The sequence below is a fragment of the Caloenas nicobarica genome, chromosome 13 (assembly GCF_036013445.1).
Source record: "Caloenas nicobarica isolate bCalNic1 chromosome 13, bCalNic1.hap1, whole genome shotgun sequence".
NCBI lineage: Eukaryota > Metazoa > Chordata > Aves > Columbiformes > Columbidae > Caloenas > Caloenas nicobarica.
This window is the reverse complement of record NC_088257.1, coordinates 15,716,269-15,728,677: the sequence shown is the minus strand read 5'-3', so window position 1 is coordinate 15,728,677 and position 12,409 is coordinate 15,716,269. Positions and strand designations below refer to the sequence as shown.

Below are 12,409 nucleotides of genomic sequence, written 5' to 3'. Positions count from 1 at the left end.
TCCTGGAAAACCTGTCTATTTAGTGGTTGTCAAACATAAGCGTTTTGTCCCCTTCTTTTGTATCGTTCAGCAAATTCAAATTCCTCTAAGCCCTGGAAAAAAGGAGCAAAGGTTTCTGAGGAGTGATGCGCTGCCCCGTGCAGAGCTGACGGAGATAACATCAGAAGTACTAAGCACGTTAAATGAGGTATCAGGAACTGTACAGCTCTGTTAGCTTGAAGCTCTGCCTAATAATAGATCCCTGTAGTGGTGCTGCTTACAGCGAATGAGCCACAATGCAGTATAACCAGTAAATCAAAGTTATTGGAAGCAATAACTTTACTGTGAACAAAAAATAAAATTAAAATGCTGTGTCTCAGACTGAGTAATTAGCGGTGGGAATCGCATCTGGTCAAGTCTGACAGATTCATCCAGAGAAAAAAACCTCCGGCTCTCTGCGTTAGAGGACTTTCAGATCTTTCTGTCTCAAGGTGGACACAGAGAAAATGCTGGATTTTCGTCCTCCTTCACTAGCACCGTGGGGCTGGGGGTGAGAAAGATCAGCTGTGTTTGAGCGGGTGGCGGCAGCCCCGGTGACTCTGTGCCGCAGACCATTTCTAGGAGGGGAATTGCCACTGGAGCATCTTGTGGCGCTCTTAAAAACCAGACCCCTTTTTTGCCGTGCTTGCATTCATGCAGTATTTAGAGTTTAGAGCACGATAAATTTGGACAGGTAGCAAGGAAGGTGTCACAGCTTCTGGCCTTGAGCACGCTGTGCTGCTTCTGGCAAGTCTGAGCAGCCAGAGCAGCCACTGTCCTTTAGGACAGTGAGGACACGTTTTTGAAAAAGAGAGTCAGAAGAGTGATAACCATATGTTCTGTCCTAAAAAGGTAAGTTTTTTGACTTGCGTTATACAAAGAAGGTGGCTTAGAGGATGTTATGAAAATTCACATTTCTCTTTCTGCCTTAAACCAGGATTTTGTGATGGCATTGTCCATTCTGTTGCGGGGAACTGTTCACGAAAAGCTAAGGTGGACGTTTAATCTGTACGACATAAATAAGGATGGCTACATAAACAAGGAGGTAAGGCTGTTGCTGGCAAATGTGGTTGATTTCCGAAGAGAGCTGACTGGTTTCTGTTGCAGAGCACGATTAATTTTGCGTGCATCTAATTAAATGCAAATCAGGCTGGACGTAAGTGAAGTGCACAGTGATCTTACATTGCATGATTTTGTAGGTGTATTTTCCTATATTATAGTGTCTTAATGGATTGTTTTAGCCAGGAGCAAAATCCTAGTTATGGCTGTGAGCAGCATAAGCTTTGCGAAGGGGAGGGTGACGATGGCAATAGCCACCCAGTGACTGAGATGCAAGTGGGTTTTGGCTGCACTGGGAGATACAGTGTGGGCTCACCCAAAGCACTACGAGCCCCCAACACCACTCCCAAATCCTGCTGCATTATCGTCTGGTTTTATCTTCTTATCTGGTATTACTTGTTCCCTTTGTGGGAAGCCTTGGTTTTGAGCATAGTAACCTGAATATTTTGCAAAGACATCTTGGTTTATCTTTTCAAAACTATTGTGCGTACCTGGAGGGTTTGTGGTTAGTGCTGCTGGTCGTGGAGCTGCGTCGTGGTTTGTGCAAGGTGTGGAGGAGGGCTTGGGTTTTCTAGATGAACTCGCGTGTGATGATACACTTGTATTGATGCACATGTAAAGGTGTTCTCTGTGCTGTTTTGTAATAGGAGAAGGAGAGTGAAGAAAAGGGTGGTAAAAGAAATAAATGAGCTATCATTTCTATTAATTTCCCTTTTGTGTTTGTGCTGGCATGTCGCTACTGCAGGAAATGATGGATATCGTGAAGGCAATTTATGACATGATGGGAAAGTACACATATCCAGTGCTCAAGGAAGATGCTCCAAGGCAGCATGTAGAAGTATTCTTCCAGGTACTTGATTTTTGATGTGTTTTTCTTAACACTTGAGCTATGCACTGATACACTTTACTGTAAGGTCAGCCCCAAGTTCAGTCCTGTGCCCCACTATATATTTGACAAGAAATCCTAGCAGCCATTCAGCTTAATGCTACAGTGTCTGCTGCTTTGCTGGCTCTAAGGAGTCCCATTTGTCTCTCAGCCCAACCCTTAGCATGGCCATGTGCCACATCCAGAAAGTCTGAAGCCTCTGCACATATTGTAGCACTTCTGCGCTTCTCTCAACTGCCCATAAAGAGATACAGGAATATGGGTGCTGGTTGGTGAGGCAGTGAATGAATAAATAAATGACGTAATAAGGACAGAGGTTGCTGTGCATGTCAAGGAAGGAATAGTTGGAGGTGACCTCAAAAGTGCTCCAAATACCAGAGTAAACAAGTCCTTAGCAGTCAGCAAATTATCTAATGATACTGAGTCTGTAATTTAAGTTTGTAAAGTACCATAGGTTTATACGGCTGCATCAAATAAGATATTGTACTGTAACTGCAGTGTTACCTATGGAAACAATTTATTATTTTTTTTTTTTTATTTTGCAGAAAATGGATAAAAACAAAGATGGTGTTGTAACTTTAGATGAGTTTATTGAATCGTGTCAGGAGGTAAGGACAAAATTATAGCTGCAATGAAAGGTCTAGCTCATGCCACAGCATTTGCTGAATAGGGAAGCAGGGTCAGGACAGGGTCTCTTCATTTCCACTGCTGGTAGCCAGTGCTTTCATTTTCCTGAGTGAACTGCAGTACCTGATTCTGCAGACAAGCAAATAACTCTAGGGAAAGCTCATAATGCCCCGAAACCTCCTTAGCTTGGTTGGTTTGGGTGGTTTGGGGTTGGTTGGTTTGGTTTGTTGGGTTTGGGGTTTTGGTTTTTGAGAGGCTGATATTGTGTCTGTGTGCTGCCCCTGGGTGTCATTAGCAGGTGCCACGTTGCTGGAACTGCCCAGAGCCAAAGGTCTCTAAAAGTCACGTAGTTACAGCGATAATTTATAAAACTAGTTGATGTTTTCATGATCACAAATGCTGTTATCATGGCAATTTTTTTTTTTTTCTGTTTTGGAAATAAGCTCCCTCTTGCAAGTTTCATGCATTAGGTTGGCTGTAATAAATATTTCCTTGTATTTTTAGCAATGGCACAAACATCTGCATTAACATGCAGTTGGCCAAGTGTCTGTTGTCTTAGACTGTAATTAACCGTGTGAATGTTTTGCTCGGAGATATCTCTAATATTTAATCAGTTCAATAATGGCCTCTGCATTTTAGAAAGACTACATTGGTGCAAAGAATTGTATACCAGCCCTCCTGTGTATTTTATTTCCCTGGAAAAACCTCTCCTGTTGTGCAGTCAGACAGCTCTGTGTACTGAGCGAGGGCGAGGGCTGGGCTGGTTCCCGCTGGTCCCGGATTAAGTCTGGCTCTAACATCCAGATTACTTCTCAGTCAGGGACTTCAGGTGGCAAAATCCTTGTTAGCAGATGCATAATACAGGCTCTTTTTTTTTTTTTTTTTTCATTTACTTAATTCTTGGTCCCTCCTGATTGTTTAGCTTATTTTTGGCCTCGTCTTTGATTTGATCATTTGTGTCGGGTATTATTCTTCACGCTCATAGTTTGCCTCCAGGCTGGGTGCGTGTGTATGATTAGTGGTCTCAGTATTGAAGCAGCTTTATGTTACGTTTAACGGTTAGAGTTTGTTTAACGTTCTGCCCTAGTTTGGGTTTGTTCCTTCTGCTGACAGGCTTGCAGTGGGAGCTGTGCAGGCTGATGCACTGTCACGCGTGGTTTCCTGGCAGACAGGAGTGAGCCCTGCAGCACTAAGATATTTTTTCCTTATGAAAAACAACCCAAAGTGCACTACAGTGCTTACCTCTGCAGTTTCTGAGGGTATGGCTCATGGGCAGTGAACTCCTTGCATCGCTTTGGGGAGGACAATGGGTTTCCCGTGCAAGGCGATACCTTGTACTGGTACCCACCAAAGTGTGTCAGAAGTGAGAGAGGTGGATGCAGCCTGAAAATAAGATGAAGGAGTGAGATGCAATAGCTCTTCTCGGTGGCTCAATGTGGAAAATTATTTTCATGTTACAGGCAAACAGCTGTTCTAACTTCTGGAATAACTGAATTTATTGGGGGTAGGGGGTGAAATCATCGTTATGTTTTCAAACATTACTCTGCTTATTACATTGAAGTACAATTTTGAAACTTCATGAGAAGCGATCTGGGATTTCTCTTGTGTGTTTCCAACTTTCTCATTTGGATCTAGGAACCTCGTAGAGGCCGAGATTGCAATGTATTTGGGGTTTGAGCTGGTTGTCTTTCTGGGATGAAGTGTTCCTTCAAGGCAGCTTGCTAATTAGTTCAAAACCTGCAGTTGCATTTGGATTTTTGAAGCATATTAAGTGCATATTTAGGATCAATGAAATGCCCTGAATTCTGAGGGTTCAGTGCAGTCACGAGCTCAGTGCTGGTGTCTGGTTTTCCTCTGTAAAGCGCAGCTCATGCCAAATGTCAAGCTTATGAGAAGATCCTGTTCTTGCAAAACCAGCTAAGGTGCCAAAGTAAGAGAAGACTGCTTTGCTGAATCAGGACCTGATCACTGAATCTGTTCCAGCTCATCGAGGATGAAAAGCATTATAAAAGCAAGGCTTTTGCTCAGGTGCTGGGCAAAGTTACATTGCTTGTCAGTGCTGGTTTTACGAAAATGTCTTCTCGTTGCTTTCAGGACGACAATATCATGCGATCCTTACAGCTCTTTGAGAACGTGATGTAACCGTGTCTGGGGAGCACTGGAGGAGCCAGAGACCTTCTGTGTAACAAGGACCTCCTTTCTGGGTGAAAGCTTTTTACAATTGAGCCATGTTCAGAGTGCGAGGATGTTGTATGACATCTCCAACCAAATGGCAACCGAATGCAACTGATCCCACCTCTTCTCCCCAGGAGACACCGGTGGACCTTTGTTTCGTTTTGGAAGCATGTGAATATTTTAATAAAACCTGACAAGAGAGAACTGCTGCTCGAAGTTCAATGAGTAATATACAGCATTGTTTGCTAGGCACAAGTCCTGCTTTTAATCTAGTGAGCTTAATTACATATGATAGCACATGTTGATAGCTTACTCAGCCATCTATCGCAAGTGAAAAGCTCAGTCCATGCTACCATACAGCAAAATGTTTTATGAATGCCTTGCTGTTAATCTGCTTTGACAAAAATCAAACCTACCAGGGCAATCAGTGAAAAACAAACTGTAAATCATTAAGCAGACAGTCTGTGTAGCCAATATCCCCATTTCTGCGGAGATCCTGCTTTACCTCTCACATGCACTGGTACCACCACACTGAGTTTGGTGGAGTTTCTCCTGAACACAGTAACTAGGGGATCTTCATGCCAGGGTGAGCCAGAAAGGAGCAAAACGTGTTACACATACAAAATTCCAGCTACAGAACAAATCCTGTCCAATGACGGTAAGTTCTTGCAAGACCAGGCAGGTCCGTAAGGGCTGGTGCAGGAAGATGAATACCTGCTCTGCCACCTTCCGCCGTCCCAGCACGTGGTGGGACACCAGGTGATCACCGTGCTCGTGTCCTCTGGTCCTTGCGGTGCAGTTTGGCACACGCTTCCTAGATTCATCATTTGAACGTTTGTATTTTTTCATTGGAAGTTGCCCACTTTATGGATTTATTTAAGCTTGCCAGCTTTACTTAGTGCAGGAAAGGGCCCAGATGATGCAGCTGTTTCACATACAGACCTTGGCACCCACAAGGTGCCCTGTAAGTTTAATTGGGACCTACTTAGTTAACTACCAGGCCCTTATGTCCCTTTGGGTAATTTAACATTTTCTACAGCAAAATCATTTTTCCCACAAGGCTCGTACAAGTCCCATTTCCTTAATAATGCCAAACAGAGCATTGGTTAGGGGGGGTGGGTTTTTTAATTAGTAAAACAGAAAGAAGCACGTAGCGGATTTACACCAAGGCTGGATTTTGCCCAGTAGATTATTTGTCAGAGCCTGCTTTGCAGAGGCCCCTTAGGAAAGTGAGCGCGCCAGGGTGCCATCGCCAGCCCCGGGCAGCCGATGGCTGAGAAGCCAAGGGAAGGAGGGAACAGCCAACTTTGCAGCTGCGCAGAGCACACAGAGAGGAGAGTCCCTGCCATAGTGCTACATCGCTCCCATCCAGTAAGCGTATATATTTTTATTATATCAGATACTATATTGCAAAGATACTGTTAGCAGTGAAGATATATTTTAAAAGTTATGTAAGTGGAAGCTTTTTATAATACAAAATATATAGAATGACTCATTTCTGTAGCCCTATATTTTATAAAAATATAATCTGTTGAAGTATTCCTGATTATAGAAGTAGATCTGATCAGTACTAGAGTAATGCTATACTAATTCTCCAAGATGGGACATTTTCGCCTTTTACTGTGCTCCTCCGTACACTTCTATGTAGTCTTAACTTTACTCCTTTCAGTTGCTCACTTGTCATCAAAAGCGCTATACAAGTGAGTGAAGCTATGTGTATGCAGGAGGGACACCCTAGTGTATCCTCTTTATTGCCTTTCATGCAAATACCATTGATTAATTCCTTCCTAGCAGTGACACAGAGCAGAGCAGCTCCAATAACGCGTTCTGATTAGCAGAGCTGATGCGATGCTGTGAGTAGCCTTGTCCTCCAGTTGTCTGGTATTGTCTGTTTAGTTCTTATTTAATAGGCACTTGATAAAGACATCAGTTGTAGCTGAAATAAGGCACAACGTTTACAGTGTTCCTTCTTGATTCTTCTTGCAATTGCTTTAGCAAATGACAGAATTCAATGTAATGAATTACCTGCTTTTTTTCCCCGCACCAAAAGAGCATCCGTCTATTATCCGTTAACTTCATATGAGGGAAAAGTGGTCAAGATAATGGAAACGCAGCATTTGCGTTGGGCTAGCACAGTGCCTTTGTCCTCTAACAGTGTGCTCGTGAGATGGCTCATACAGCCTGAAAAGTTTTGAATGTGCCCATTTCAAAAGAAAATGTTATTAGTGGGACGATACCGTGGTCCCTGAAGCTAAATCAAGTTCTGGAGTTACTGCGGTGAATTTGGCCTGAGCTGTGTTTTATGTGTGTACGTGGCCTCTGTGCTCCAGCCCGCGGATAAGACAGATCCAGTGACTGTGAGAGAACCGTACTCTGCATGGAAACGTCTTTGGGTTTGTTTTTTATGTTTTCTGTGAACGTTACTTTGTAAACTTGCAAAGCCTCCCCATCACTCATATATGGGGCTTGCAATATTTATGGCAAATACTTACTACAGCTTTCTAAATAAAACATAGTGTGCAATTCTAATCTCATACCATCTTAAATCCTCCTGCCGGTACGTGGAAGGTAGTTACTATGCTGGCTTCTAAGCTGCAGTTAGACTATCTGTCAGTGCTATCAGCTGTGCAAATTTTCTCAGTTGTGAACGTTTAAATAATGTCTGAATCATTAGTCTGACTGTTTCATCAGTTACAAACGGTTAGTCTGCATCTTCATGCCAGCGTTTTCTTAAAAAAAAAAAAAAAGCCTTTCTAACATGCATTTTAGGTAACAATCTGTTGAAAAATAGGAATGTGATTGATAATGCAAAAAAAAAAAAAAAAAGGTAGTGTGCCTATTACCATCAGTGTTTGTTTTCCTGTTACTTCGAATGCATTGCAATATTGTGAGTAATCACACATTGAGCTATAAACCTGAGGGTACGGCCATCCTGAGGTTCAGGCGTCGCGGGCAGAACTTCGGCATTGCCTGTGACACGAGTTGAGAACAACCCCCGGTGTGGCTGTGCGCGGTCTCTGATGGGGATGGTAGCAGCAGTGTTACAGACTTTTTTGTCTTCTTCAGGGAAGTGCCATGAAAGACCTATGGAAACGTGCAAATAATGTAAGTTGTGATAACTAAAGCCATGTTAATGGAGCGGCAATGCATAGCTTCACTCTTACAAATGCTGTTCTCCGACAGCAATTTCTGTTAAATTTTATTGAATGGTTTTAAAAATGTTGGTTTTAACAATAAAAAGAACACATCTATAGGAAGGTGTCCTTTCTTAAGCCCAGTATGTACTTTTTCCTTAAGGGACACTGTCGGGTTAAAAATTTCCAGGGAAGCTTTTAAAAGGAAGATCTTATAAACACGTATCTGCACAGAGGCTGTGAAAGTGCCGATCTGTGCTGTGAGCGTAACATTTATGTGCTAATTATTTAGTTGCGTCACTGATTCAGGGGTGCTCTTATATTTGGTGCAGTGACACACACCTATTAATAACTGATAGTCTGGCCCTTGTGCAAATAAGTGTCCAAAAATGTTCTACCTGCATCATTGATGTTATCTTGGAATAATAAAAATTGAAAGCTTATAGGCTTGTCTTTACTCTTCAGCATTTTTGCTTAAGTATAACCAGGAGAACAGGCAATGAAGTTGAAGAAAAACACAAGCGCTATTTTATTTTACAGATTAAAAAAAATAAAACAGAACCTCGCGGTGTCCCTTCAGCTCTGGTTTGTTGTAAACATCCATTCTGACACATGGAGAAATGCAGAAGATACTTTGCGAGACTATATATATGTATGTATGTATATATATATGTCTATATAAAATTTGCTAAACTCCATTCTGTAGGGTATAATATGTCTACCAGCACATCCCAGGAGAAAGCCCATTCTCTTGAAAACATGCAGAAATGTGAAAATAAAGCTGTCTGTGTGAAACCTGGTATTGGTGTCACTGCGGTGCCTGAGCAGGTTGTGTTCCCCGGCCAGCTCTTGGCCCCGCGGGTGGGCAGCCGGCAGCCTGGGGACGGTCACCTCTGCCACTGAGCCACCAGCCTGCTCGGGAGAGACGCCAGTGCCCCATGGGAAGTGCCAGACCTGACTTCTCGTTGTCCCTGCGGACTCTGGCTCACCGGCACGTGCGTATGCTTTTCGTTCATTTTTCAGCATCGGGTTTGCTCGAGCGGCTGTCCAAAGTCTCGGTTACCGCTGTGAGATGTTAGGCGCCTCTGATGTTATTCTCAGCCCGTCACCGTTGCAGGGCGAGCATCCCATCCCGCTGCCTACGCGGTTTAGAGCGTTGCATCTGGTGGCTCCAAGGGACAGTGGGGAGGAGGGTGGGTGGCAACGAGGGCTGTCCCCTCAGCATCTCTTGGAACGTCCTCCAGAGCAGGGTAGGGTGAAACTGAGGCACGTGCCACAACTCAGCCTGTGAAAAAGGGTACTTTTGAATGCAATAATAACTTTTTCTTCCTGTGGGATTAATTTTGTAATCTTTGCTGGTCCACGCAGGGTCCAGAAAAGCTGGAAACAGAAGAGCCCTCGACATGTTAGCGCACGAAGATCTACTTCTCTGCACAAGTAGAAGTTGTTGGCCAGCCAGTTCTATTTCATTTGGGGCCAGAAGATGCATCTGAAGTGGAGAAACCAGGCAGCATGTTGGGGAAAATGAGGCTTCTGTCCTGCTGGAGTGGGATGTGACTGGGAGCACTGTGGAATAACAGGTATCCGTTGGTCAGCAACCTATATTTTATTTAACCAATTGCTTAAAGGGAAGAAATCCCAGGTTATCATCATCTTTGAAACCAGATAGCTGGGGGATCAGTTCTGAGAGGTCCAAATGGAGCTGAGCACTCCTGCTGGAAAGAGGGCAGCTTGTTAACTTCCCGTTCGTATATACCAATTGTCAGCCACATTTTCAGCCCTTGCATCAACCCAACTGTGGGATGGTTCTCAAATGTTTTAAAAAAGAAAAAAGTGAGGTTAAGATAAGTATGTATGTACGTAAGAGTTCTAGATCCTTCACCTGCATTCTCCTTTAACAAAGCTAGGTATATCATACCTGTATATATATGTACTACTCTGATTCTAGATGTGGAAAAAAAATAATAAGAGAACTGAACAGCCTCTTGGTTGCCCTAAATTACACTGCCGTTTTTACCATGATATTTTTTTACTACTACTAGTACGTCATAGCGCAGACCCTGGTGTAAGGTGAGCTAACAGGAGCTGTCCCAGTAACGATTCTTGCTCTTCTCAGAATTAACACATTCAGTGCCCTGTCAGCAGCACTTATTCCATGCACTGTCTTCCCACGTGGAGAATAGATTTGGTTTCTGTAAAAATTAATTACCCTCATCGCGATTTACAGCTCCTGCTTAAATAACTTGTGTTTATGCAGACAATAAAGAGATGCCTGGACAGGGCCTGATGGGCAGCACGAGGTGTCACCAGGACCTGGCACTGGGTGCACGGCCAGTGCCAGCCAGCCCAGCGGGCAAGTTCCAGCACAGATCGCGTTTAATTGTCCGGGGCAGATGTCGGGTCTCACATAATGCGAACCTAACTGCTTTCATACGTAAACATCTTCAACAGCTGGCTTTGAGAACTAATTAAAAAAAAAAAAAAAAAAAAAAAAAAAAAAAAATCATGTCCGTGGTAATACTATTTTTGTAAAAGTCATCGTTACAAATATATCTAAAAATGTATCTAAGAGTAGGGAAAGTGAACTTTAAAGAACAGAATATAGGGGAAGTTAATTATTTCTAAGTCACAGAAAGAAGTGAAGAAAAATTTTATGTCCTTTTATCACATCAGGTGTGTACTGTATGGAATCAGGCATGGGAGCTGTGTAGGCAGAAATTCTGCGTGTTCTAATTGATGGGAGAGCTGGCGATGGACCTATTAGTCCTCCTACTGCTTTGCCGGGAGAGGCTGGTTCTTTGCAAGCAGCAGCCTCCAGGAGGTGGGAAATGAACTGAGGATCTCCAGATCCTCCATGGATGTGGTTACTTCCAGCCTGTTTTGTTTAAGCTGTAATTTTTATCTTGTAAAAGAAAAGTGTGTCGTTCTCCATCCGTTTTTGTAAGGGCTCAGAATCGCTGTGAGGCTCTGGCTGGAAACCCCCATGGGGGGGAAGGTGCCTCCTGGCAGCACAGAATAAATTGCCGTATTCGATTGTGGAATCCCCCGGGAACTCATCCACTGTCCTGTCCTGGGGCTGCATTTCCCAGCACCGGCAGCTCCTGCGCAAAGTGGGACCCGGGTGATCTGCACCCCGTTCAGGACAAGGGCTTCTGCAGGAGGCTGGCAGGGCTTCTGGTACCGAGGAGAGGGGAGGATTTCCTTCAAAAACCTGGGGTGCTTTTAAAGTTACTTTTTGTTGAGATCTGCATCCGCAGCCAGCTGCCGGGAAAGGGAGAACGGGGCAGGGTTGCAGCACAACAAAGCGATGTTTTGCTCCTAGAAATCAGTTCTGGTCTGCGGTTTAGCTGCAGAAGAAGATCAGTCTGGATGGTTACTGCCCTCACCCAGGGCCAGGAATCCAGATTAAAAAAATGTAAGAATGAGGCTGTTCTGGTCAGCCCGAACACTCCTCACAAAACACTTGTGACCTTCCTTCCCTATACCACAGGTTTTCTTGTGACCGTGTTCCTATTGTCTCCAAAACCCAAGCCACCACTCGGGTCCCTCTGCCTGCGACTGAAGGAGACATAAGAATGATAAAGCCACGTTGCCTCTTTCCTTTTTTTTTTTTTTTTTTCAGAGTATGTATTTAGTCTTTACGTTTGCAGGGAAAGCCAAGGAGTGCATACACTGGTGTTGTGAACGATGGAGGTGAAATTATTGCTGTTAGTAATGTACAGCCCACTCTCTTGTTAAAACATCTGTGAAAAGTTAGTGCTGACCCAGAACTTTCCAGAGGATAGTAAGTGATTGGAAAGTGTTGATTTGAAAAAATCAAAGATTGATTTTTACACTCCCAAGGTTACATTGACTTTGTTGACATTTTCACAGAAACTTGTCCGACATTTTTATTCTAATTACTTTCTTGATTTACTGATAAATATAAATTGAAAATATATAAAGATGTAAGTATATAACGATGTAAGAAGGTAGAAGTCAGCACAATGTTTTCTGTCTGAACACATATTCTAAACTTTGGAGAACTCAGAATGTGAAGAAGTACAAGAGACATGGAACAAACTGCTGTGGAAAACCATTTGCCATTATGTTACCAACCAGTTGTACGTAAGAAAAATAATGTGAATTTTAATGGGTGAGCATTGCACTGATGGGAGATAAGACACATCTGTGCTGTAAATGATAATTAGTAAAACTCCTTGATGTGTTTCTCTGACAATCTGAGCTGCAAAAATACTTCTAAGTTCTCAATTTTTGTTCAGAATTTTAAAAATTTATCTTAATGTAGTTACTTTGCCTTATATTTGTTTTATTTTGCACTAAACTTTGATATAGTAATGCTAAAATCATTAAGGACATCTGCTGCAAACAAGTTGTTGAGCTATTCTCTAGATCAGTTTCCATCTGTATTTAGACAAAACAGCTGGACACAAGCAAACAAGAGACACTTTGGAATGAAAAGAAGGTAAGAGATTTCAATCAGAGCAATGCCTTGCAGTGATTTTTAGCA

At 43.0% G+C, this 12,409-nt stretch overlaps 1 protein-coding gene across 2 annotated transcripts in view; it reads left to right on the top strand.

Annotated features, from left to right (window-relative positions):
* The window catches only part of KCNIP1 (potassium voltage-gated channel interacting protein 1), a 395,786-nt gene extending 388,497 nt beyond the window's left edge, over positions 1-7,289 (top strand). For both annotated transcript variants that reach the window (XM_065643870.1, XM_065643871.1), the window contains exons 5-8: positions 956-1,063; positions 1,823-1,927; positions 2,509-2,571; positions 4,685-7,289. In XM_065643870.1, the coding sequence (XP_065499942.1) occupies positions 956-1,063; positions 1,823-1,927; positions 2,509-2,571; positions 4,685-4,732 (324 nt within the window). In that variant the 3' untranslated portion in view covers positions 4,733-7,289. The remainder of the gene's footprint in view (positions 1-955; positions 1,064-1,822; positions 1,928-2,508; positions 2,572-4,684) is intronic.
* Positions 7,290-12,409: the final 5,120 nt, after the last annotated feature.